Source organism: Arvicanthis niloticus, chromosome 26, assembly GCF_011762505.2.
Source record: "Arvicanthis niloticus isolate mArvNil1 chromosome 26, mArvNil1.pat.X, whole genome shotgun sequence".
In the NCBI taxonomy this organism is placed as follows: Eukaryota; Metazoa; Chordata; class Mammalia; order Rodentia; family Muridae; genus Arvicanthis; species Arvicanthis niloticus.
Window position 1 is genome coordinate 25,462,208 of NC_133434.1, and position 25,300 is coordinate 25,487,507.

Genomic DNA, 25,300 nt, shown 5'->3' on the forward strand with positions numbered 1-25,300 from the left:
GCCTTGGGGGAATAAGGCTGTCTTCTATTTTTGCTTTACTCTTTTTTTTTTCTTTAAAATTTATTTACATATGAGTCCTCTTGATGTGTTTTATAAAAAGATAAAGAGAGGAGGAATATGTTTTGGTGGATGTGTGGTAAGGTGTGGGGAAAGGGAGTGCCTCTGCGGGCCCATGCTGAGGCATCCCTTCCCCCTGAGAGACCAGCCACACGATGGTATAGTATAGAATAGAGTTTATTTCAGGCACAGGGAGGGGAGTTAAGAGGGTAGTAGAGACAGAGAAATGGAGAGAGAGAGAGAGAGAGAGAGAGAGAGAGAGAGAGAGAGAGAGAGAGAGAGAGAGAAGAGAGAAGAGAGCAGAGAGCAGCAGAGAAGAGAAATAGAAAAGTAGAGGCTGGCTGTTGAGAACTGCACTACTCCACGTTTGGAGGCCAAAATGTCTTGGACTGCTCTATCAGTGTTGGAACTCCCACTGCCAAAAGCCTTGGGGGCTAAACTGTTAGAGTCTGCACTGCCCCAAGCTGCTCCGGTCTGCGGGTCCGGGGTTCGGCAAGAGAGAGAGTGAGGATGGATGCGAAGAATGGAGACCAGACAGAGTGTGATTCGATCCTGTTTATTCTTCAGTCTCTCTTCTTCTCTCCAAGTCCCTAGTTCCCAGTCCCTAGCTCCTAGTACCAAGTCTCAGGTCCTAATCCTAGTTCCAAGTTCTTTCTCCAAGTGCTAAGTGCCTAATTCCTTTCCAAGTGCCTGTCTTCTGTCTGCCTCTCACCTTTTATTTTTTTCTAAGTCACACCTTTAAGTCATGCCTTTAAGTCTTGTCTCTAAATCTGATCTCTAAGTCACGCCTTTAAGTCTCACACACCCAAGGGAAGATCCTGGGTATCTAAAACAAGATGTTATCAGAGTGTGCTCAGCTGTTGTAGGCTGTTGTAGACAAGTCTCTTGTAAGGGTATATGCTCAAGATGGCTGCAAGGATGATAGCCACCTTCTGTCCGGCTCCCCACAGCTGGCCATGAGCACGTGGGGTGGGGGGAGGGAAAGGAGAGGGAGGGAGGAAGGGGCAAGAGGACAGAGCAGGAGCAAGAAGGCAAGAGCAAGAAAGAGTCAAGAGGGCAAGCATACCTGACTGTTGCCAGGTAACTGTGGGGTGGAGCTTAGACAAAATGCTAACACCTCTGTCTTCATACACACCAAAAGAGGGCATCAAATCCCATTATGGCTGGCTATGAGCCACCATGTGGTTGCTGGGAATTGAACTCAGGACCTTTGGAAGAACAGCCAGAGCTTTTAACCACTAAGCCATTTCTTCAGCCCTTTACTCCTTTGGTTTTGTTTTGTATCTTAGAACACTTCCAAGAAAGATTCTCTTCAGCACAAGCCTATATCAACATCCTTCAACAAATGCTCCCAGCAGAGATATCACTGACTTCACAAAACCTCTTTTTATTTTTTTAAGGAGAAATTCTCACACCATAGCTCAGACTAGCCTAGAACTCAGGCCAATCTTCCTGCCTCAGCCTCCCAAGTGTAATCCCAGCAACCTTCATTTCTAAAAACTTAAAGAATGAAATTTTGTATTTTCCTATTTTCTCTCTATATATGGGTACAGTGTTATATTATTACTAGTAAAGAGGAAAAAACCACTCTTAATTGGCATTCCTTTTGCAAGACTGGCAGAACACACAGTTACCTGTTTTGGCTGCACAATAGTTCTCTTTGATTTCACATATCAAGTGCTGGCAAACAATTACTCTTACCTTACCCATGGTCAGATTCAGCAGTGGCTTCAAACATGATCCATAGAATGGCAGGCACTCATGTTTACAATGTTTTCTTTATCTCTCTAATATATGCTATTTATTTTGCAAACATCAACAATCAAACAGGCTTGGTCAATGGAACTAAACTATACGTTGGCTGAACACGGGAGACCTCAGGCCTTAGCCACTAAGGTCAGACTAAGACTTCCAAAGGCTGAGAGAGCTTCCAGCCTCACCCCTCCTAGAACTGAGACCTTATCTTACCTCTGGGACATGGAAGGGTAAACAGCGTCTCTAGAGTCCTGTGGACTTTGACTTAACATTCTGCTCTGGTTTTGAGCCGAGGGTGAATTGGGCATGGTTGTGTATACCTGTAATGAGGCAGAAAGACTGCAAATTCCAGGCCAGCTTGTGCTACAGAGCAAAATCATAAGACCAAACAAAATGTCCCTGTGTCTTCTACCCTCACCCCAAGAGACACCTTGGGTACCAACAGAAAGGGAACTAAGTAAAATCAGGTGCCCCTGTTACAACACACGAGAAAGAACACAGCATTGCTTACATAGTGTTCCTGTCCCAAATCTTCTTCTGTCATAGGGCTTCAACCCAAAGCCTAGGGGCCATATGTTGCCAAGGAGCCTATGAATGTGGACAAACACAAAACTGTAAAGGTACTTAAAATATTATGAGTAATGGCTGCTTCTCTTCAGGGATATCTATATCTATATCTATATCTATATCTATATCTATATCTATATCTATATCTATCATGGGTAAGCTTCCCACAATCCTGTACATGACCCCACAACCATGTATATGTAAGTGACCCTAATTGAACTCACTGGATTACGAAAGGGAGGGAAGAAAATAGGAGGGAGACTTGTTGAGAAGGATTTCAGAGGAAGTAGGAGGGGTAAACGAGAAGTATACATTCCATACATGCACAAAATTATTAAAAATAAGTTAAAAACAAATGACACTATATAATTTTCATCTGTATTAACATACAGATGACTCAAGGTCACTTTTAACATCTCGAAGCATACCTTTATATGAGTACGCTGGACTTTTTAACCCATGCTCCTTTGGCAGGCACTGAGGTTACCTCTAATGTTGTTATAAGCAGTAATCTAGTGCTTACCCAGTATACATCCTCATATGCATCTAAAGCCCCAGGTGACATCATCGAGACACTCAGTACAAGTCGTCCCAGTGGCTCATGTGGTGATGTCACTTTATAGTGTTTGCCATTATAAAGCGTAAACATAAATCCTTTTTAAAGAACTTGATTGCGTAAGTTTTCACGAACTTTGTATCTGAGAACACTGTGATGCAATAGCTAAAGGCTGGACTCACCTGACGAACCTTAGCATGAAGAAACAATGAGGCAAGCTCCAACTCAGGAACATTTTGCAAAAACAACTGTATGCTTTGGAAAATACCAACAGCACCAAGGAAAATAAGCAGCTAAGAGACCATCCTAAGCCCAGACAGGATTGGATTTGAGGTGGAGAGAAAGTTTCCAGGAAAACAATACCACATGTCTGTAACACCAGTGCTTGGGAGGTTGAGGCAGGAGAACTGCCATAAGTTTGAAGCTAGTGTGGGCTTTTAGGGATCCCCTGAGTCAGCTCGACACCCCAAGACCAAGTGCTCAGCAAAAAGGAGATGTATTTACCCTAGAGGAACAGAGGGTAGGGATAGGGGACAAAGACAGAAGATAGAGGACAAGGGAGAAGGGGAATGGAACAAAGGAGAGGAGAGAAAGAGGGAAAGGGGCATGTTTGTGGGGGTGGGGAGTGAAGGACTGCCTCTGGATAGAGAGCAGACAGACATGCCTTGTAGGCAAATGGCAGTTTATAAAGGTAAACCCCGTGTTAGGATGAGGTTTTAAATTTCATTGATTTTTAAAATTAGTTAATTGATTTTAAAATTAAATTTTAAATTTAATTAAATAAATTTAATTAGGTGGGTCAAGAGGGCTTTTGATTGCTGCACTTCAATATTTTAATACCTGGACCTTTGTTGTCAGCCTCCAGAGGAAGAAGTAGCCAAATAAGGGGATAGACCTTGGTTTCTTGCTTTAGGAGTGTAATCTAACAGTTTTCAGCAAGGCAGAGGGAATGGATGAGAAGGACAGAGCCTGCCCAAGCCATGTTTGCCATGTTTGCCATAAAACAAAGATAAACAATTGAAACAACTGGAAATATTTTAAAATTTAAAATTTGGTTGTAAATGATGTCAATGTTTGATTATAGACTATTAATAAGGTTGATTCTTCACATGTATAAAGTGTAAATATTACTGTACCAATGCTAAAGTTCTTGAATTTAACTGTTGTAGTGTGGATGCATAAAAGACTGTCCTGGGTGATGAAGAGTAACTAAGACTACTTGTGCTCTTGTAGAGGACCTCAGTTCAATCCCCAGGACCATAACAAACAAATTTTCAAAAGCTCAAACTAGGGCCGGGCGGTGGTGGCGCACGCCTTTAATCCCAGCACTTGGGAGGCAGAGGCAGGCGGATTTCTGAGTTCGAGGCCAGCCTGGTCTACCGAGAGAGTTCCAGGACAGCCAAGGCTACACAGAGAAACCCTGTCTCAGAAAAAAAAAAAAAAAAAAGTTCAAACTAAATATCGAAAAACATGAGATCTGAGAGATAGGTTGGTAATTAAGATATCCTCTTCTGACTTCCTTGAGCACCTACACACACATGGCACTCACTAACATTGAGATAAACTCATAAATAAATCTTTAAAATGTAAAAAAAACCCAAAACCCAAAAACCAGAGTCTTGAAAGAGTGGGTAAGGGTTAGCCAACAGTACACAGAAGTGTTCCAAGCGGAAAGAAACTGAGCTATCTAGAGGTACTAGGCAATCCAGCCTCCTGAACATCATCATACATGAGGTCTGGCTTCCATCTGAATGCATTTCAAATCCAGACGCAGTTTCTTGGTATGAGTTTGGTTACTGTGTCCTTTTTAGTTTGTTTCAGTTTCATGGATTATGAAAATAGTTATGCCCTGGAGACTTTCTGAGAAGACTATCACAGTTGTCAAGACCAGAGTGGTAATGAGGGAAATAATTAGGAGTGAGTCCACCAAGTGGACTTCTAGCAACAGTAATGGAAGGGAGGAGTCAAGGACAGCGAGCTGGCTTGTGCTTAGGCAGTGGCAGTCGCCAGTGAAGGTGACACAAAAGGACTCACTGGCGTGGGTGGTGGTGGTTGTGGTGATTGTTTTGGAGAGGTTTTGCATAGGAGGTGCCTGTGGTAACCAGCATTGGGATATATTCCTCTAAGCTTAGGAGATGGGTTTGAGTTATAGGCAGGTTAGAAAGCATTAGCATATTAACGGATAACTGGAACCAATAGAGAGGTGAAGTGAGCCACAGAAATGTAATCTGGTGCAAAACTTACATCATGAGATAGAGTTAATGCCAATACACTTAATGGCTGGGCAGAGAAAGGCCCTGGCAGAGGAGACTGAGATGAAGCAGGCTTAGAGGCAGGATAGTTTTGGAATTATGGAAGCTGATAGAAGATGTCTTAACAAACATAGCAAACAAACAGCTAAAGCAAGGTCTGGGAAATGTATTGGTAAATAGTTATGCCTACCTTTATCAAAGACATTTTTGGAAGTGAAAACCAGTCTGGGAAGGAATAGGAGAGGGGGAAAAGAAGGACGAACCAGACAACTCCTAAGAGTCCGCTAACCAAAAGACAGACGCAAGACTCTCCCTGGCTGGGGCCGAGGGACTTAAGACACAATCACGATTAACTGCTCCTGGGAAGAGAAAGGTTGAAGTTATAGGAAAGTTTGGAAATTCTAATTCATTCAATTAGTTGATTGCCTATGTGTCCCAATAACCCGGCCCTGTTCTCTTGAAAATGTGCGAGTGGGCACCACATCACGGCTCAACACAAGGCTTTACCATGCAGGGAGAACTAAGTCCTAATCCTGACTTTTTCCTCCAAAAGACACCTTGCAGACATCGCTGGACTTCAAAACTTCACTGAATACTTCTAGGCCATAACAAAGTAACGGAATCTTTGGCGTCCCGTCGTCAAAGTTACTACCTCTCAGGGTTCCGCCCCCACCCCCAGCTCGGGAGAACAACAGAGATGGCGCAGAGACCCGCCTACTAGCTGGCTCCACCCCTCTCTTTCTTTGTTTCGCCGGCCCGAAGATCTCGCGAGAGTTAGCCGGCAAATCCCGCGAGCGCGGACCCCGGGCCAGTTCTGCGGCTCTCGCGGTGTCTGCGCGACACTGCTTCCTTCCTCCTTCCCCCTGCCAGTCTGCCCGGCTTCCTCCCTGTCTTCCCGGCCTGGCCTTCCCCCTCCTTACCCCGCCGGCCCCCTCTCCGCAGGGATAATATGGTCTCCGGCGATGGACTCCCCAAGTGCAGGTCAGTTCCCGGCCGCCGCCTTAGCGTTGGCGGCCGGAGGCGTACGCTGTCGTACTCCGTGGCCCTTGCTTGGCTTTTCTTACGGTCACCGGGGGAAGGCGGGGTGGCTGGGCCCTCAGGGCTTGGTCGTTCTCTCCCCTCGGGGCGGAGGCCGCGAAAGCCAGGCCTCCCCTCCGGCGTCCCGCTCTCCAGCGGGCGCTGATTCCGCCCCTGGCCGTGGCCGCTGCTTGTCTGCAGCCTCCAGGCCCCCGGGAGTAACTACCGGGCAGGGACAAGCCCACGTCTTTCTCTACCCACCCCCCTTTGTGAGTACCGAGGCTCGCGTGTTTAGGTTCCACGCTGCTGGCTGTTGATTGCACCCAGCAGCCTGGAGTCTCTCCCTCTTTCTTTGCTCCTGGAAGTGGAGGGGCTGTCGAGGCTGAACGTTAGCCGGCTCCCAGATTCTTTATCGCAGCCTCCTCCCCCATCCTCTTCCCTCCACAAAAGAAAAACACTCTCTATTCCGAGTGGACTGTGCTTATCTTTTCTGGTTTTGGAAGAAGATCGTAGCAGTGTTTAAGAGTCTCACCCATCCACGTAATGAGGCCGCGGAATGAATTTTTTCTGCCCCAAGGTTGCCTAACCCTTTCCCACAACACTGAGTTGGGCCATATTCAATTAGTGCAGAACCATTAAGGATATGTCTCTTAGGAGAATCTAATGTGCCAGTTTATCAAGATTTTTGATATCTTGGGCACTTAAAAAAAAAACATCTTTAGTGTTCTAACTATTGTTGAAAAACCTAACAATGGTTTTCTCAAAGCATTCTCTCTGTACTTAAGCGGTGTTCATGGCATGACTTCTGAATGCTTATACATCATTTAAACCATTCTTACTGTCTCTATGCAGACATTTTAACATTTTTAAGATTGAAAAGCCACTGGGTGGGCATGCCTGTAATCCCAGCATTCAAGAGGCAGAGGGTGGTTGCCTTGAGTTGGAGGCTGTCCTGGGTTGCTCAGTGAGGTTATGTCCAGTCTGGGTTACAGTGACACACCCTGTGTCGACAGACAAGGTAATAAATTATCTTACTAGTTTTTCCTTGACAAGAGTCACAGTTTGGAATTGTACTCTCACAGTATGATGGAGACTAGTCTTGTGTCTGTAGTATGGAACAGTCAGTACCTCCATTACTGCCACCTTTTTCAAGTGCTTAGTAGGCATTTGTGGCCCATAGCTGCCCTACTGGGTAACGCAAATATGCAACATTTCCATCAGTGACAAAGTTCTGGTGAGCAAAATTTTGTGTGTTTTCTCTTTGAATAAGGTTCTTGGTAACTGTATTTAATGTACTAAATGTATTTAATGAAATGTATTTAATGGAAGGCCTTTGTTCTTTTTCTTCTCCAGGACACACCTTTGAGTACCTTATTGAAACATTAAATGGCAATTCACAGAAGAAGTTCTTCAATGTACCTAAACTTGGAGGCACCAAGTATGGTAATGTTGCTTTATGTTTTTTTGTGGGCTTTAGTTTCTTGTAGCTGTAATGCATTGGTCAAGATGAGCTGAAGACATTGTACATTCATTTCCACCATGTGGCAACAGGGATACTAGGCCCTGTTTCATGTTTACAAAACTTCCTTTGGGACTTCTGGTTGAGGAAAATAGAAACCACACCTTGATTTCTCCTTTAACACTTTTAGTTAATTAGATGGTGCTCCCCCCACCCCAAGAAGCTAATCTTACTTTTAAAAGAAAACATAATATTCTATAGTGACATAGTGTGTGTTAACTTTTTCAGTGGTCAGTGGCTCTGGTTATTGTTTTATCTTTGTTTTTTTTCAGCACAGGGTTTCTCTGTAGAACATGACTGTCCCGTCACTCACTCTGTAGACCAGGCTGGCCTCAAACTGAAAGATCTATCTGTTTCTGCCTCCCAAGTGCTAAGATCAAAGGCCCACTACTGTCCAGAGCCTCTGGTTATTCTTTATATCATCTTTAAATAGAATTCTCAACTGAGCCCATTGATTCAAATTGTTCTTCACTTCTAGGTGTGATTCTCTGACACTTTGGTAAACATTTTCATATTCCTAATTGGGGGTCAACCCTTTCATTGGGTTCTCAGAAGAATGAACATGGTTAACCTCTTGGCCATTGGATAGACAGAGTCTTAACTTTTTCAGTTGTCTTTTGTTTTGAGACATGGTCTCCTAAGTGGCCCAGGGTAGTCTTGAACTGTCATTTCTGTCTCAGTGCTGGAATTGAAAGAAGGTCTCACCAAGCTCAACTTTTGATTTAGTTGACAACTGAGCAACTTTTCTAACAAGACCAAAGAATAGAAAACGTGTTTGGAGGAATGGTTGCTGGTTAACCTGTTTGAAAAAGTTTGTGGGCAGCCTTGTACAGTTTGGAGAGAGGTTTCCTTTAGTCCTGTTTTACTGCTCCTTTATAAAGACTGCAGACATTTATGAATTTAAATATTCTTTCTGTATAGTGTGTCTATGTGCATTGTGAGACAATGTAGGTATGTTTTAATGTCTTAGAAGATCCCTGTCTTAGAATTAGATTGCTCTTCAAAGATAACTATTCTCTAGAATAGCAGCAGCAGCCTTTTACCTTCTGTTGCAGTAGTATTGATAAGAGAGGATGGAGTATTTTCTTATACTTTATGGCTTTTATTTATTTTGTCCTGTAAGTAATGACAATTTTATAGTGGTTTTAGAACAAAAGGGAGGGGCTGATGGCTCAGTAGGTGAACTGCTTGCCACAGAGCCTGAGGACTGGAGTTCAGACCTGCAGCACTCACATAAAGCTCAGCATAGTCATGTATATCTGCCAGCTCTCCACAGGCAGACTCAGGCAGGACCCTGACTCATTTGCCATCTGCCCAGCCATTCTAGCCAAAACAGCATTGCTCTCTAGGTAAGAGACCCTGTTTCTCTTAGAGAATAAGGTAGAGAGCAATGTGAAACCACCTAACATTGATCTCTATGTACACACATACACAGACAGGCATATCATTCATTCATTCATTCATTCATTCATACGTGTGTACATACATACATACATGTGTATTATTCATATACACACTAGGTTTTTCATAAACTCTTCAAAACAAAACCTGATTCTGTCTAGTTACTTTTCTGTTGCTATGATAAGATACCGTGACCAAGACAATTTACAAAAAAAGTTTATTTGAGGCTTACAGTTTCAGAGGTTTAGACTCCATAACCATTATGGCAGGAAGCTTAGCAGCATGCTGTCAGGCATGCATAGTGTTGGTGCAGGTAGCAGAGAAGCTCCTACCTTAAGACACAGCCACAATTCATTAAAAGGCAGTGGGGCTGGCTCCAGTCTTTTGAAACTTGGAAGCCTGTCCTTAGTGACATACCACCTCCAACAAGGCCACAACTATTATTTCTCTCCAAACAGTTCCACTGACTAGGGACCAAGTATTAAAAAGTATATTGGGGTCAATCTTATTTAAGCCACCACTCTGGCCTCAGGGAATTTTTTAGGTTTGATCTTTTTTAGATAGTCATATGTAGCCCAGCCTATTCTGGAACTCACTATGTAGTCCATGCTGGCCTCAAAGTTCTGGTTTTCCTGCCTCCATCTCCCAAGTACTGAGATTACATGTGTGTGTCAGCACATGTGACTTAGGCAGTGCTAGAGGTCAAACCCAGGGCCTCTTGCATGCTAAGCAAGCACTCTACCAACTAAATTACATCTCCATCCATGTAAAAGTTTGTTTAACCCAATTTGAATGATTAATAAAGACCATATATAGGGGTGTTTTTTTGAACTTGAAAATAAGTAATTTCTATGGATAATTTTTGGAAATGTGCTTGAAGATGACCTATAAACATAGAATTAGGGAATTGAGAAATTAGAACATGAAAGGAGATGATTAATAATATAAAAGTTAATTTATCTCTGATGGAAGATACACTGTTATGGATATCTTTATGGAACATTTTCTTAACCAGTGTTAAATTTATTATAACCACAAGTAAAATACTTTCAAAACCAGTTTTAGGTTTCTTTGTAAAGAAAAAAAGGTAGAATGGATGAGAATGGATGCTAAGTAAGCAAGCATACCATCTGCTTTGTTTACCTGATGCCCTTCATAGTCCTTAGATGAGGTGTAACACAAATTAATTACTGTGCTCCTTCCCCCTTTTTATTGCCATTTTATCTTATTTTAAAAATTATTTATTTTTGGAGACGGGGTTTCTCCATGTAGCTGTTCTATAACTATGTAGACCACAGTAGCCTCAATCACAGATGACCTGCCTCTGTTTATTTTATCTTTTGCTTCTCCAATTTATATTCAGGGTATGGAAGTAGACACCCCTGAGACATTGACTATATTTTGATCTGACATGATTTCCCTTTTGGAAAGTTCTGAGTTGCCTCTTTGGTACCTTTTAGTATACTGAGTAGAATTAAGAGATCTTTATGACTCTCTTCTCTGAGTTTAAAAATACACATATTCCCAAGGCAGAGAATGGTCTCTGTTGCTTGTAATAGAGTCTGCTTTCTGAAGCAGTTGAATTGCCATTGAACAGAGGGTATATGAATGACAGTTAACCTCAGATAATCACAGAGAGCAGCAGTGTAAAATCATGAGTGAAGTGGTTAGTAATGAGGAAGATGGTGAAGAGAAGGGCTAGTGTAGAGTATCCATTTTTTAATTAGCGTGAAGCCTCAGGCCCTTTACTTTAGGTCATCTTATTATCTTTTCCTTTTTCCTTCCTGACTACTTACTTTCTTAACTATAGTAAATAGAGATAAAGCCAGCACTGTATTCATACCTACCTTGTTAGGCAGGCATGCACGTCTGTCAGTCAGTGTCAAGAGGTCATGGGTTCCAGGCCAATCTGAACTACATAGATTCTGTCTCCCAATACCAGGGGGTGAGGATATAGCTCAGTGATAGAGCACACACAAAGCCCTGGAGTGGGTTCCCAACACTAGGAAAAAAACCAAAACAAAACCAACTCCTACACTGCATTCTCTGAAAGGAATCTGTATTTAACATTTAGTAGAGTGTTTGTGGTTTATAAGAATTTCAAACAAGATACAGCCTTCTTCACAGATAAAATGGAAAATCACTTTTTGTTTTGTTTTAGTTTTTGAGACAATGTTTTTTTGTGTGTAACAGAACCCTGGCTGTCCTGGAACTCTGTAGACCAGGCTGGCCTTGAACTCACAGAGATCCTCCTGCTTGTGCCTGGGACTAAAGGCATGTGCACCATGCCTGGTGAAAGGCACATTTTTTAATAGACACATAAAAAGCATGAATATTCTTACAATGTGTATTCTTTGTGACCTTTTTTCACTTAATATATTAGCACATCTTTCCATGACAGTCAATACAAGTATTCCTGCTATCTGAATCTGCTTCGTTTCTGAATCAGGGAGTGCGAGTTCAGTAGAATGGGGTAGATGTACCTTCCTACAGCCTTTAATGGTTACACAATCATCTCTGGCTTCTAAAACACACACACGCGTGTGCACACACACACACACACACTAACTCTAGCCTTTGATACATCGTATTGTTACGTTGTTACGTTGAAGTTGTGCAGTTCCTTCCACCTCCATCACACACTTTTATTTTCATGCTTCTAGTCTATGCTGTCCCAGTCTCTACCCTGGACTATAAAGAACAAATACTTTGTTAGAAGAATGATATTATGTTTTCCAGATACACAAAGATGGCAGAGGAAAAGTATAGTCTTATCAAAACTAGTCAGAGCCAGAGGCTGTTTGCAATTTGAAGGCTTTCTGGTCTTGTTATTTCTGTATTTTACTGTCTACCTGAGCCTTTATCTATATAATTTCATGTACTGACTTTGAATCATTCCCAATATGACCATTGGACTATTCTTTGTGCATTGTAAATGGCTTGCTATCTAGCTAAGTATCTCTGGGTGACTTTTTCACCTATTGCTTTAACTGGATTTGTCAATTTTCCTTTGCTGATCCCAGTTATCCTGCTGGAAGGGTATGTATTCTCTAATCTTGGATCTTCCTTGTACTCTGGAAAGGATTGTGGGTTGGGTAGTCAATAAAATAGTTTACCTACAGTATGTATACATAGTACACGTGTTTGTAAAGATTACCTAATGTGAGTCTGTAGATATCTGGAACAATTCTACATTTAATGTGGTACATTATGTTCAAGAGCTTGACTTTAGTTTTGCTTTTCATTTTCTGTTTCTGATTAGACGCTTAGATTATAAAAAAGTGACACTAGCTCAGCCAAAGTAGAATTTATTGTGTTGGTATACAACTCCCAGGCTAATTAATTCTGGTTGTCTCTTAAGGAAATAGGGAATGGGCCAGTACTGATGGCATTCTTTGTTTTTTTTCTCCCAGAGACTTCATGGTTCTGTCCCCTCTATTCAAATCACTTGATTGAAGGCAAGCCATCTATGTCTGCTTACATAATGCTTACATTTGTAAATAGCTCCAAATCCCAAATACAAAACCTCAGTTCCTAGCTCAGGTTTTTGTTTTGTTTTTGTTGTTTTTATTCCTTCTTAGGATGATTGTACTCAGCCCAGGCTGGGCTTGAACTCCTTATTAACTGAAGACAGGTTTGAACTTCTGATCTTCCTGCCTCGACTTCCTGAGTGCTGGGATAATAGACGTGCTGTTTATGTGGTTCTGGTGAGCAAGCCCAACATTTATGCATGCTAGGCAAGCATTCTGTCAACTATGGCTGAGCCATTCCTCAACCCTGTATTGCCTAGTCTTGTTGCAGGCATTTAGCCTTGCCCTTGTTCTGGGAATCTGGGTTTGTCTTTCATCAAACTTCCACTCATTTATAATAGCAGACTCTTAGAACTAGACCTACTAAGTTATTGCTCATAAGGGTATTTATGTTTCCTGAGTTTATTTCAGAAGTGTGACAAATGAACATACTTTCTCAGCTTAAATTACCAATATCTGTAAAGGATTAACTGTAGATTCATAGAATTGTAGACATTCCCACTGAGAAGCAGTCTGTTTCTTTAAAACCCCATTTCATTTCATTCATCCAGCTAACATTTATTGAGTACTCACATATTTCTAGCAAATGAGAGATAGCCAAGATAGCATCGTTGTGCTAAAGAAAGCTCAGTTTTCTATGGAAAATATGTGAGAAAGGTACTGTAAGGGCTTTAGTATTTTATAACAGTCTAGATCCAATCAAGAGGTAGAAAGCATACCAGAGGAGGTTTAATTTTTAAAAAAAAAAAAATTATTAACTATGGTAACTTTAATTAAACCAGAAGACTAGATGGAGATCTAGGATTAAAGAAAATACCCAACTTGGGAGAGACTCAGAACTATCTAAAGAAGATAATGGTTCTGTATATTCAGTTTTCAGAAGTTTGCTGGTTTGAGCTAGCTGATGCAAGTCTGTAGGTACTAAACCAACTAGATTAGCTGATGGTAACCTCTTTGGGGGGTTGAATGGCTTTTTCATGGGGGATGCCTAAGACTATCAGGAAACACTGATTGACATTTTGGTTCATAACAGTATCAAAATTACAGTTATGAAGTAGCAATGAAATAATTTTATGTTTGGGCGTCACCACAACATGAGGAACTGTATTAAAGGGTTTCGATATTAGGATGGTTGATAATCACTGGTAGACTGTAGTCCACCCTCTGGAGAACATGACCAAGCAGGTCAATAGTCAGTGATATGGATGTATAACCAGGGACCGTTCTATGCCTGCCCCAATTCCTGAATAATGATACAGAGGCTGTATTTATTTTGAAGCTTTTGGTCTTATAGTTAGGAATTGTTTGCCATAGCTCTAACTCAATTATCCCATTTATACTAATCTAAGTTCTTCCATATGGCTAGTTAGTTACCTCTCCTTCCTTCCCAGCCTGCTTTTTCCTCCATGTCCAGCTGGCTGAATCTTCCCTCATCTGACTCCTCAGAGTTCCTTTCTCTAGAAGTCCCACCTTACTATTTATTCTGCATTTTGCTATAGGCCATAGGCTTTTTCTTTTAACTAATCAGAAGGTGATGGAGAACACTGTTTACAAAATACAAAGGCAGAAGATGATTAACAATAACAAAATCTGGTCTGTAATAAGATCTCTGCTGGTCCAGAAATCAGCATTTAATAATACAAGGATAATCTTTACACAGCGCACAAAAACATTACTCCAACGTGGATGTGCTTTAGGAGAGCTGGTGCTGGTACAGGCAGGAGTCCTTTCAGAGTTCATGGGCCATGCTGAGATTTGGAGAATAAAATAAAACATAGCATGTAAAGTCTCCAGAAGATTTCAGGTAGAGTTTGGGCCCTAGCATGGGAACATGAGGCTTTCTTTGTAGTGATGTCTTAGTCCAGGAGCTGGCACCATATTGAGGCTCTATAGTGGCACTGAGTGGCACCAGTTACCATTTCAAGAAGACCATGGTGAAATTGACAACTATGTTTTTTGTTGTTGTTTTAAACTATATTTTAAAGATCTTTGTCTTAGTGTTCTATTGCTGTGAAGAAACACCATGACCAAAGCAGCTGTTATAAAAGAAAACATTTAATTGTGGGCTTGCTTACAGTTTCAGAGATTTAGTTCATTATCATGGGAGGGAGCATGGCAGCGTGCAGGCATCTGAGAGTTACATGTCCTGATCTGTAGGGAGGAGAGGAGACAGACAGACAAGGCCTGGCGTGGGCTGTTGAAATCTTAAATCTCATCCGTAGTGACAGTTCTTCAATGAGGCCATACTCCTAATCCTTCTAATCCTTTCAAATAATACACTACCTGGTGACTAAGCATTCAAATATATGAGCCTGGGGGCCTATTCTTATCAGACTACCATAATAGTCATGATTCACTTTAATTATAATATCTCAAAGATTAATAACTATAGTGACCAGACAGTGTAGCACTAGATCATTAGTAGTTAATGTTTATTTTGTTGTTGTTGTTGAGATAGGGTCTTGATGTGTGATTCTGGCTGTCTTGAGACTCACTAAATAGACCAGGCTGGCTTTAAACCCAAGAGCTCGCCTGCCTCTGCCTTCCAAGTGCTGGGACTAAAGGCATATGCCATTATGCCTGGCACTTTGTTTTTTGAGAAATGTCTGCTGAATGAATACCCACATTTGAATAGCCATGGTTTGTGAGTTGGGTCTTCAAGTGAAAACTTCTTGGGAAAAAAATGGCTACTTCATTTAACTTGCAATTCTAATAATATCACTGATGTTTTTCTCCACACAATTATTGTACTTTTTCTTAAGTTTTTTTTAACTAGCTTCTAAGTAGCATGATTCCTTACAGCTTTTTCATCCATCACAGTCATTGTACTTTGTTAAGCAGTGAGGCTGCACGTGTACTTTGTCTCACAGAATTAAAAAGATTTCAGCATGCTTCAGTGACATCCTTACGTGAAACTGGCGTTCTGTGTGATAAATTGTATATATATCAATCATTTGGTGCCACTGCCTTGAGTCATCAAGCACTCAGTTTTGGCTTTTGTTCTATTGCTGTTTTGAGATGGTGGGTGGTTATCTCACTCTAGTGCAGGCTAGCTTTGAACTCAGTTTCCTAAGTGTTGGCATGAGCTGTTAAGTCTAGTTTTAGTTTGACTGTTGGTTTTAAGCCATCTGGGGGCGGGTGGGGGGTGAGGGACATGCAAAATACCTCAGTTAAAGTACCTGCTGCCAAGCCTAATGAATGACCTGAGTTTGATCTCTGGGTTCCACATGGTACAAGGAGAGAACCAGCTCCTGCAAGTTGTCTCCTTACCTCCATGATCATACTGGGCACATATAGTTCCTCCCCCTACTCCCAACAATAAATTTTAAAAAAATCACTGAAAAGGTCAAAATGTTAACAAGGAAAAAAAACAAAACAGTGTCTCAGTTAACCTCAGGTTTTTTGAAAGGATTTCAGAATCTCAGGAGTCCTGGGACCACATTTTGAAAGCACTAGTGTAGATCAGGCATAAAGGTTGTTAAGAGTTGGACTCTGAGTGGTGATAATAGATAAATAGATCTGTAACTGCTTCAGATCTGGGCATGGTGGTCCACACTGTTGGTCTTAGTATTCAGGAGTCAGAATCAGGTGAGTCTCTGTGAGTTTGGCTACAAATCCTGGTCTATAAAGAGTTCCAGTACAGTCAGGGCTGTTATACAGAGAAATCCTGTCTTGAAAAACAGAAAAGAAAAGAACAATGCTTCTTTTTAAAACTTGTACTGGGAAGTGAACCTAAGACCTTGAGCATGCTAGGCAAGCACACACTGAACTTTCACTTCTACCCCTCCTTCATTTTTTATTTTGAGCTAGGATCTCAGTAAGTTGACCACACTGGCCTGGACAGGCCTTCAACTCTAGCCTGACAGGCCTTAAACGTCTTGCCTTCAGCTTCCTGGGTATCTGAGTTTACAGACTTGTGCCCAGGCCCCGCTGTAATGCTGTGTTGCTATAGATGTCTGAATAGTTGATAGTCATAAAAGCAGGGCCGGCCCATAGTGTAAATCACTTGAGTGGGAACTTAAGAGTGGGTTTTCAGGAGGCAACCAGGCATGTAGTTCTGAAGCTTAGAACTAAGACTAATCTGGTCTACAGAAAATATTTTCGGATTATTGGTGGAGTCGAATGGGTTAGAACTCCATGCAAGAGTATGGGTAAGGTGGATAGATAGGTATGATTGAAGCCACAAGAGCAGATAGGACCTCTAGGGAAAGCACTAATGGGTGAGACATAAGCCTAAATAAGAACTGCTAAATTTAAAGATTGGTTAAGGAGTTGATTACATCTACAGTGGTTTCCTAACACATTGTTGTCAAATAGACTCACATAATACCTGCAATACAGGCTGGTTGTATGAAACTGAGCTCTAATGGAACCTGAATCTTTTTTTTTTTGGTAATTTTTTTTAAGATTTATTTATTTATTTTATGTATGTGAGTACACTGTAGCTGTCTTCAGAAACACCAGAAGAGGGCATCTAATACCGTTACAGATGGTTGTGAGCCACCATGTGGTTGCTGGGAATTGAACCCAGGACCTCTGGAAGAACAGTCAGTACTCTTAACCACTGAGCCATCTCTCCAACCCCGGAACCTGAATCTTCAAAATGGGCAGTAAGCATGTCTACTCTTGGCTCTAAAGCAATATTTTTCAATCTTCCTAATGTTGTAGCCCTTTAATACACCTTCTCATGTTGTAGTAACCCCCAGCCATAAAATTATTTTTGTTGCTACTTCATAACTATAATTTTGCTACTATTATGAAGTTAAGTATTTTTAGAGATAAGAGGTTTGCTAAAGGGCTCATGATGTACAGGTTGAGAACCACTGTTATAAAGGGTCCTTCAAGGCCAGTCAGTTACTCACAGCCATCTTCATGAGCATAGCTTGAAACAAAGAACTAGTGACTCTTGGCAAATCATCTAGAAGGCATAGAAAATTGTCTTTAAATGACATGCTAGAGAGAAAATTGCAGAGAGCTAAGCTGTTGTGTGAGTCTGTATAAATAGAGTTGTTTCATGGAGGAAATTGTTAACTTTGTTGACTTGCTGAGAGGCTGTTAGAACTCTTAACTAGGTATAGTAGGTATGATGTCAAAGACAAAAATGAGTATCAGGGAGAAACCACATTCATTACTTTGGGAATACAAAAGGATACTGCTATTTAGAAAACTAGTTGGACTGTTTTTTAAAATGTTAGGGGTTTGGGAATGTAGCTCAGTGATAGCATGTTTGCTTAGCACATGTAAGTACCAGGTTTCAACTCTCCTTAGCACCAGTAAATGAATGAACAAATGGTTAAGCATAAATTTATTGTGTGATCTAACTATTATATATACATGTTATTCTTTTTAAAAATATTCATGTTTTTAATCATTATTTTATGTATTTGAGTATTTTGCCTGCATGTATGTTCTGTGCACCATGTGTGTGCCTGGTGCCTGTGAAGGCCAGAGGAGGGTGTTGGAGTCACAGATGGTCGTGAGTTACAGACTGGGTGCTAGGAGTTGAATTCAGTACTCTTAATTGCCAAGCCCTGTACATAGTATTCTTATCTATCTACCCAAGAAAAATCAAAGTGTATAATATTAGGAAGTTCATAGAAGTAAAAATTGTATGAGTTAAATAATTATCCTCCAGTTGGTAAACTAAAGCACAATTTGGTGTGTAATGTAATTTAATAAAAAAAATTAACTGTTAGAGATAGTAGGGGTGAACTGTAAACGCAAGTTCAATGAAAAGAAAGGCAGACACGAAAGATGTTTTTGTATTATTCCATCTGTCTAGAAAACATGAAGAATAGAAACACTTGTAGGGTCCTGGGGTTGGAGAGGAAGGTATGAGGATTAACACTACACAGACATGAGGAAAGCTACTGAGTTTATGAAACTGTTCTAAAACTCATTTATTTATGATGCTAATTGTAAAACTTGTCACATTTACTAAAAAAATTTAATTGCTCACTTGGAAAGGGTAAAGAATATGAGATATGGAAAATAAGTCAATTTACTTTTGTTTAAATTAGCAATTCTTGCATTAAAGAAGTGATGCAGACAACTGAAAATGCTGAAAAGCTCAATGTTGTATGACTTTTCCTGGGGAAACTTGAACAAATGCCTCTTCACTTCTCATAGGGTACTGACCACAGAGAGACAGTTCCACTGCAGTCACATTTGGTGACCCAGGGGGTTGTTTGAGTCACTTAGAAGGACAAGGATGCTCATAAAAGCTGCTCTAGCAGAGTCTCCTCTCTTCTAGCACGTGTTTACTGCGTATAGGAAGGCTCTTGTGATGTCTGTAAGTTTAGTTCCAATGTTTCATTCAGTATGAAGGATACAGCTGCATAATACTTTTATCTCTTCCTCCTGCTCTTGCATTCTTTCTAGTCCCTCTGTAGCAATATTTCCTGGTCTTAGGTGGAGATGGAGGGTGTAATGTGAATGTTGTCTCCTAGTATAGCTTATTTATAGCTCAGCATTGGACCACTGTGCTATAGGAATAGTCACTTACTCTTGGCGGTTTGACTGCTTGAGTCTCTACACCACCTACTGCAAAAAATTTAAAAGGACTCCCTCTGTAACTGACAGAAGTAGTAAATACAAATGTCTAGGAGGCAGTTTACAGGCACAGAGCATCTGTTTCTAAAACAGTAGCAGCAGCCTTCCCACCAGGGCATATGGCCTCTTAGCCACAGAGCCTGGCTTACAGACCAAACATAGGCACTTGCTTATGGAGTGGGTGGGCTTTAAATCAAATCAGAAATCAGTGACTGTCAGTGCCACAGTGGTTAGGGTCCGTGCCCAAGCAGGTATGTCAGTGACAGTTTTATCCATGTCTAGCATGTAACCAGTAGCTGTGGTAATAGCTTTTATGGCTTGGGCCTGGCTGACCAGCACCTTGTATGGAGGTAACTTGCCCTTGGCATGTTTGTAAATAATAATGGTTTCTGGATATCCCCCCCACCCCAATCCTCATAGGGTTTCTTCAAACTCTAACTGCTGATTTACTGTTCTTCCCAATGTTTTTCCAAAACTGTAAGATGCTTAGCATTATGTAATTATGTATGTGTGTATGTATAATATACATAACACACACACGTATAATCAGACTATGGACAGGATCTCTTAAGGCCTACCTGTATCTTTCCAAAAAATGACAATTTGCCTCTAGATTCTGTATCATGGATGAGATGTCTGGCTTTCTGTAATCCAGTTATTCTTCATTTGCTATCATGCTTTTTCATCTTGGGATGTTGTCACTACATCACCTCATGAACTAGATGATGTTGGGTTTTGCTGTTCATCCTGCCCAAGGAAATGGAGCTTAGTCTTTCTGCTAGAGTTGAATCCTCAAGCAATCTCCCTTCCCCAATATACTATACAGTCAACTGAAACAATTTTAGTATGCTCAGGGTATGGGGAAAGTAACTACCCACTCTTAAGATGAACTTTGTTTTTTCATGTGTACTTCTACCCCTTGATGAATTGTTGCTCTGGTTTTAAAGTCTTCCAGGGGCTCACATGCACTGTTTGGCTTCCTGTTAGATTTTTCCCCTAGGAATACCAGTTCTGTTCAAAGCTGGGCCTAGAGAGGCCCCTTTATCTGCTTTATCCAACCTGATTTGTATGTTGTTCTAAGTCATTCAGGTCTCCTAGAGCCTCTTCTATTTCCTAAAGACTACATCTTACTATAGAGCTCAGCAGAGCCACCGAAACTTTATTTTCCTAATTATCTGTGTGCACAGTGTTATCAGGCCTAGAGATCTGAACATCATATGCTGCCACTCAGAAGTCTAGTTCCTTTAGCAATGGCTGTTCTTTCTTTATTGCTTTCAGGGACTGTTATGCATGAGACTGACCTATCATAGTGTATTAATAAATACCCTTCATGGTTTATATTAGTAAATCTACTGGGGACTGATTTTCCTTATTGTCTTTGTTTGGGTTTTATTGCTGTGGAGAGACACCATGACCATGGCAACTTTTATAAAGGAAAATATTTAATTGGGACTGGCTTACAGTTTAAGGGGTTTAATTCATTATCATGGACTAAATAGGGCAGCGTCCAGGCAGACATGGTGCTGGAGAAGGAGATGAGAGTTCTATATCTTGATCTGAAGGCAGCAGTAGACTGTGTGCCACCCTGGGTGTGTAGCTTGAGCATAGGAGACCTCAAAGCCCACCCCTACAATGACACACTTACTTCAACAAGACCACACCTACTCTAACAAGGCCTCATGTCCTAATAGTGCTACTCCATTCATGCACATGAGTCTGTGGAGGCCAAACCTATTCAAACCACCACATTTCTATTAGAACCTCAGATTATGCAGCTTTTGTTTCAAGAAGGGATGAGTAGTTTTATTACTCAGCTTCTTTGCCTCTGTGGCACTCACGTTGCCACCCGCATCCATGTCCCACAGCCTTACAAGCCAGGCTGTGAGCAATTCTTTCATTTGCTTAAAAAGTCTTTCTTAACCACTGAACCATCTCTCCAGCTCCTAAAGTCTTTCTTAATTCAACGAAGCTCATAGACTTAAGTATTCCCTGGTTATATAGTTTCTTTTACTGGGCCATGGATAAGGCCACTGTCTGTACATTGAATCATGGCTTTTCCTTCCTCTAAAGGTCAGTCAGACCTAAGGGGTATCGTCTATTAATTTCTGTCTCATTCTTTTCCTCTCCACTATCAGATTGGTTCTTCCCATGGGTTCCAAGTCTTTGGATCCCAGAAAGGGTTTTGTGTAGCACAGATCTTAATTTGTATTCTGCTTCTCTTATGCTTCTTGCCAACTGTAAGAAATGGCATGCCATCATCTCATCTTCTATTTTTTTCTTCCCTTTTTTCATCTTCCTTTCAAGTCTGGCTAATGTGGAGAATACTGTCTGTATGGGGTTTTTTTTCTAGTTAAAGTTCTAGTTAAAATGGTAAATGGTCAAGACAGTTGAGCTTGAGGTACAAACTCCTACAACTGCAACAATTTGCTTTTGATCCCATCTCAATATGAGCTATTTTCAGGGACTGCAATATATTTTGTAGTCGATCATCCATTTGAGGTTATCCCTGTACTTTTCAGACCATATTTATCGAAGAGGCATACTCTTCCCATAACATGTAGAGAAAGCTAGCCATCTTGGAACCTTCACCAGATATGTCTCACGTTCACCCTGCTTTGCCTTTGTTGTGTGTCTCATCAACCAATAGATCAAGCTTGGTGAGTCTCATAAGCTTCCTAGGTTCTTTCAAGCTTCATTTCCCTTCAAGGAGGTAGTGTTTCAACTTGGAGATAACTTAATTTCAGGGTTGGTGTTTTAGACAGGATGAAAAAACAAAGGAGTCTGAGAAGAAGTTTTTTTTTTTTTTTTTTGGCCTGGAATTAATGATTTCCTTTTTCAGTTTCCTAAGTTTTCTACGTTCTTACCCGTAATCAGTATTGTCTGGTCTCCAGAAGGTCTATACTCCTGATGGGATAATCAAGTAATCTGTCATTTTCCCTACACCCCCCCCCCCTTTTTTTTTTTTTTTTAGCAGTGCTGCATCTAGACTCCAGTTGAGTGAGAACTGGTTACATTGTCTCTATCAGCCAGTGCCCTGAGTCTCTTTACCCTTCTACCTGTGTCGGAAGCTACTCTCTAGTTTTCATATTATCGTTTATATTTGTTTTATAGAACATGTCATTCACAAACTTCTTAAGAAAGGAAGATACCAAGGGAATAAAACAAATGTATATAATGTATATAAATTTCAAGACAAAATAATTTTGACTTGGAATTTTGAAGCTATTCTACATAGTTGTCCAGCTTCTACTGTACCTGCTAAGAAAGCTCTAGGTGGTTCAGGTGCTTGGTCTGCTTAGTCCATAACCAGATTTCTGTATGCACTTCATACCGTTCAAAATTATGTAGGTTTGGCTCCTTCCTTTTGCCTCTTGTGGATTATAAACATTGCATTTTTGTTTTGTTTGGTTTTTATTTTTGTGTTTTCAAGGCAGGGTTTTTCTCTGTAGCCCAGGCTGTCTTGGAACTCACTCTGTAGACCAGGCTGGCCTCACAGAGGCCTGCCGCTGCCTCCCAAATACTGGGATTAAAAGCATGTGCCACCGTGCCTGGCCAACATTGCAATTAAAGAAAGAAAGTATCTATGTATTTATTTCCTGTGTGTGGTGGTATTTGAGGGAATAGTGTCTCCCATAGGCTCAGGTAGTTGAACACTTGGTTCCCAGTTTTACCACTGTTTAGGGAAGTGCAGCATTTCTGGAGGAAGTGTGTCACTGGAGTCATGATTGACGGGATGAGAGGGCTTTATCCTCCTTCCAGGTCACTCTGCGTGAGTGGTGCCTGTATCTTAAAGTGTAACAGGCATTCTAATCTTACTCTGTTGCTTTGACAACTGCCATGCCTGAAAGTAACTTAGGGAAGGAAAAGGTTTATTTCATCTTACACAGCCCATAGGATGGGATCTCAAGCAGGAGCTTGAAGCAAAAGCTGTGGAGGAACACGGCTTTCTGGCATGCACTCTGGCTCACTTTCTTCTCCAACCCAAAACTGACTGTCCACAGTGGCCTGGATCCTCCTACACCAATTGATAATCCAGACAATCCCCAATATGCATGCCCATGGGCTAATCTGATCTAGGCAATACCTCAGCTGATTACCCCCGACTGTGTCAAATTCACAATTGAGACTTAACTGGGACAATAGGGCTCTTTTCACTACTGTATTTAGTTGATACCCCATGCTTTTCAATATGTATTTATGCTGTTGTACTTTTTACAGTGTGTAGACATGGCTTCTTGTTTATAGTAATATTTTGTCTTGAATCAGATATTCTGCCTTATTCAATACGGGTTCTATTGGAAGCTGCTGTACGAAATTGTGATGGCTTTTTAATGAAAAAGGAAGATGTTATGAACATTTTGGACTGGAAAACCAAACAGAGCAATGTTGAAGTGCCCTTTTTCCCCGCCCGTGTTGTTCTTCAAGATTTCACGTGAGTGACAGCATCGTTTTACATTACTTGTATTGACAGTGCAATAGTCTCTAACTTGATGGCCTTGTTCCCACATGTGGATCCACCAGTATGTGATGACTTGGTTAAAAATCTAAAATTACCATTCATCCCTCCACATATATAGCCTTGTATCACAGAATAAAATCCAGATTCTTTATAGTATACTGAAAGACTGAACCTTCTTGTTCTGGCTGTTTATGGGATATTTATTGGAAGTGTGAATCTTAAAATAAATGTTGGAAGAGAGCATCCCCTCGTCCACTCATACTCACACAAGCCTTATGTGCCACCGATCGATCGCTAATGTATGGTATCTCTAGTATGTTGCTGCTTAATACATATGTTACTGTTCTGTAATCAGTACTGTGTCCTATTTGCTTTATATCCTTGGTATGAAGAATATTGAAGTCATTTGTACATGTTTGTTTTACACAGAATCAATCTCAATCTCTCTCTCTCTCTCTCTCTCTCTGATGAATGTAAAATGGCAAAGACCATTATGAATAGCCTTTTGAGATACTGCAAGGACTGTGGGAGAAGGACCTAGAGGAGGAATTGCACAGCCAATTCTGGTGTTCATTTATACCTCCAAAGTCATTTCTTCTATTGTTTTGGGCAGTTCTACTCCTGAGCACTGAAGTTCTTAGACACTATTTAGTGTTAATTCTTACTAAACTGGGAGTACATCTAACTATATCATTATCAAAATAATCAAAAATAAACACAAACAAAAAATAGTTTTTTTTTTAAATGGAAGCAAGTGAATATTAAGCAATTAGACCCATAACTTGACTATTCTTTATTTTTTAGTGGAATACCTGCAATGGTGGATTTTGCTGCTATGAGGGAGGCAGTGAAAACTCTTGGAGGTGATCCTAAGAAAGTCCATCCTGCCTGTCCGACAGATCTCACAGTTGACCACTCTTTACAGATTGACTTCAGTAAATGGTACTGCAGTACAGACGTGTGTGAGGACAGTAGCACTAGTTAACTGGAAGTGGGTAGTGTGGAGGTAGGGATAGCAGTTCTGGCCCAGAGTAAAGCCTGTTGTCTTTTACTGACTAGCACATTAAAGAAAAACCAGAGGAACTCATGGATTGCTGTAATTTTCTGTACTTATTCTGAGTTTAAAGCTCCTTTCATATTTGTGTATTTCTGTTACTGTGTTTGATAGAAGTAGGCTTATAACTTGCCTTTTGGAATGAATATCTGAATTAAGTTCTTTCTCTCCCTATCTCTCTTTTGAGTCAGGATATTGCTGGTCTTCAGCCTCTTCTTCCCAGGTGCCGGGATTACAGGCGTGCACTATCACAGCGGCTTCAGTTCCGTTTTGATTTTTAATTTACTTACATTTTAGAGCAAATCTAACAGTTTGTTTTTAACTACTTATTGGAAATGCTGAATCTGCTAAAGCTTTGCTCTCCTTCTACCGACAAAGGGCAAACTAGAGCAGCTTTCTGGTCTCTGCCATTTGTCTTCTTTTTCACTCCTTAGAGTTGTGGAATGATTATTTTTTTAAGGTTTATTTATATCTTATGTATGGTACACTGTCACTGTCTTCAGACACACCAGAAGAGGACATCAGATGTCATTACAGATGGTTGTGAGCCACCACGTGGTTGCTGGGAATTGAACTCAGGA

At 40.9% G+C, this 25,300-nt stretch overlaps 1 protein-coding gene and 1 long non-coding RNA gene across 4 annotated transcripts in view; one reads left to right on the plus strand and one right to left on the minus strand.

The window, feature by feature from the left end:
* The window catches only part of LOC143439232 (uncharacterized), a 54,086-nt gene extending 50,343 nt beyond the window's left edge, over window positions 1–3,743 (minus strand). For 2 of the 3 annotated variants that reach the window (XR_013107570.1, XR_013107569.1), the window contains exons 1-3: window positions 2,903–3,743; window positions 2,324–2,400; window positions 1,759–2,132 (exon numbers count right to left, since the gene is read on the minus strand). This is a non-coding gene — a long non-coding RNA (uncharacterized LOC143439232). The remainder of the gene's footprint in view (window positions 1–1,758; window positions 2,133–2,323; window positions 2,401–2,902) is intronic. The other variant, XR_013107571.1, reaches the window with a different exon arrangement.
* Window positions 3,744–5,961: 2,218 nt separating this feature from the next.
* Ireb2 (iron responsive element binding protein 2) overlaps window positions 5,962–25,300 on the plus strand; it is a 47,539-nt gene continuing 28,200 nt past the window's right edge. The window contains exons 1-4 of the mRNA XM_076925276.1: window positions 5,962–6,168; window positions 7,558–7,647; window positions 23,473–23,638; window positions 24,470–24,607. Coding sequence (XP_076781391.1) covers window positions 6,150–6,168; window positions 7,558–7,647; window positions 23,473–23,638; window positions 24,470–24,607 — 413 coding nt within the window. The 5' untranslated portion in view covers window positions 5,962–6,149. The remainder of the gene's footprint in view (window positions 6,169–7,557; window positions 7,648–23,472; window positions 23,639–24,469; window positions 24,608–25,300) is intronic.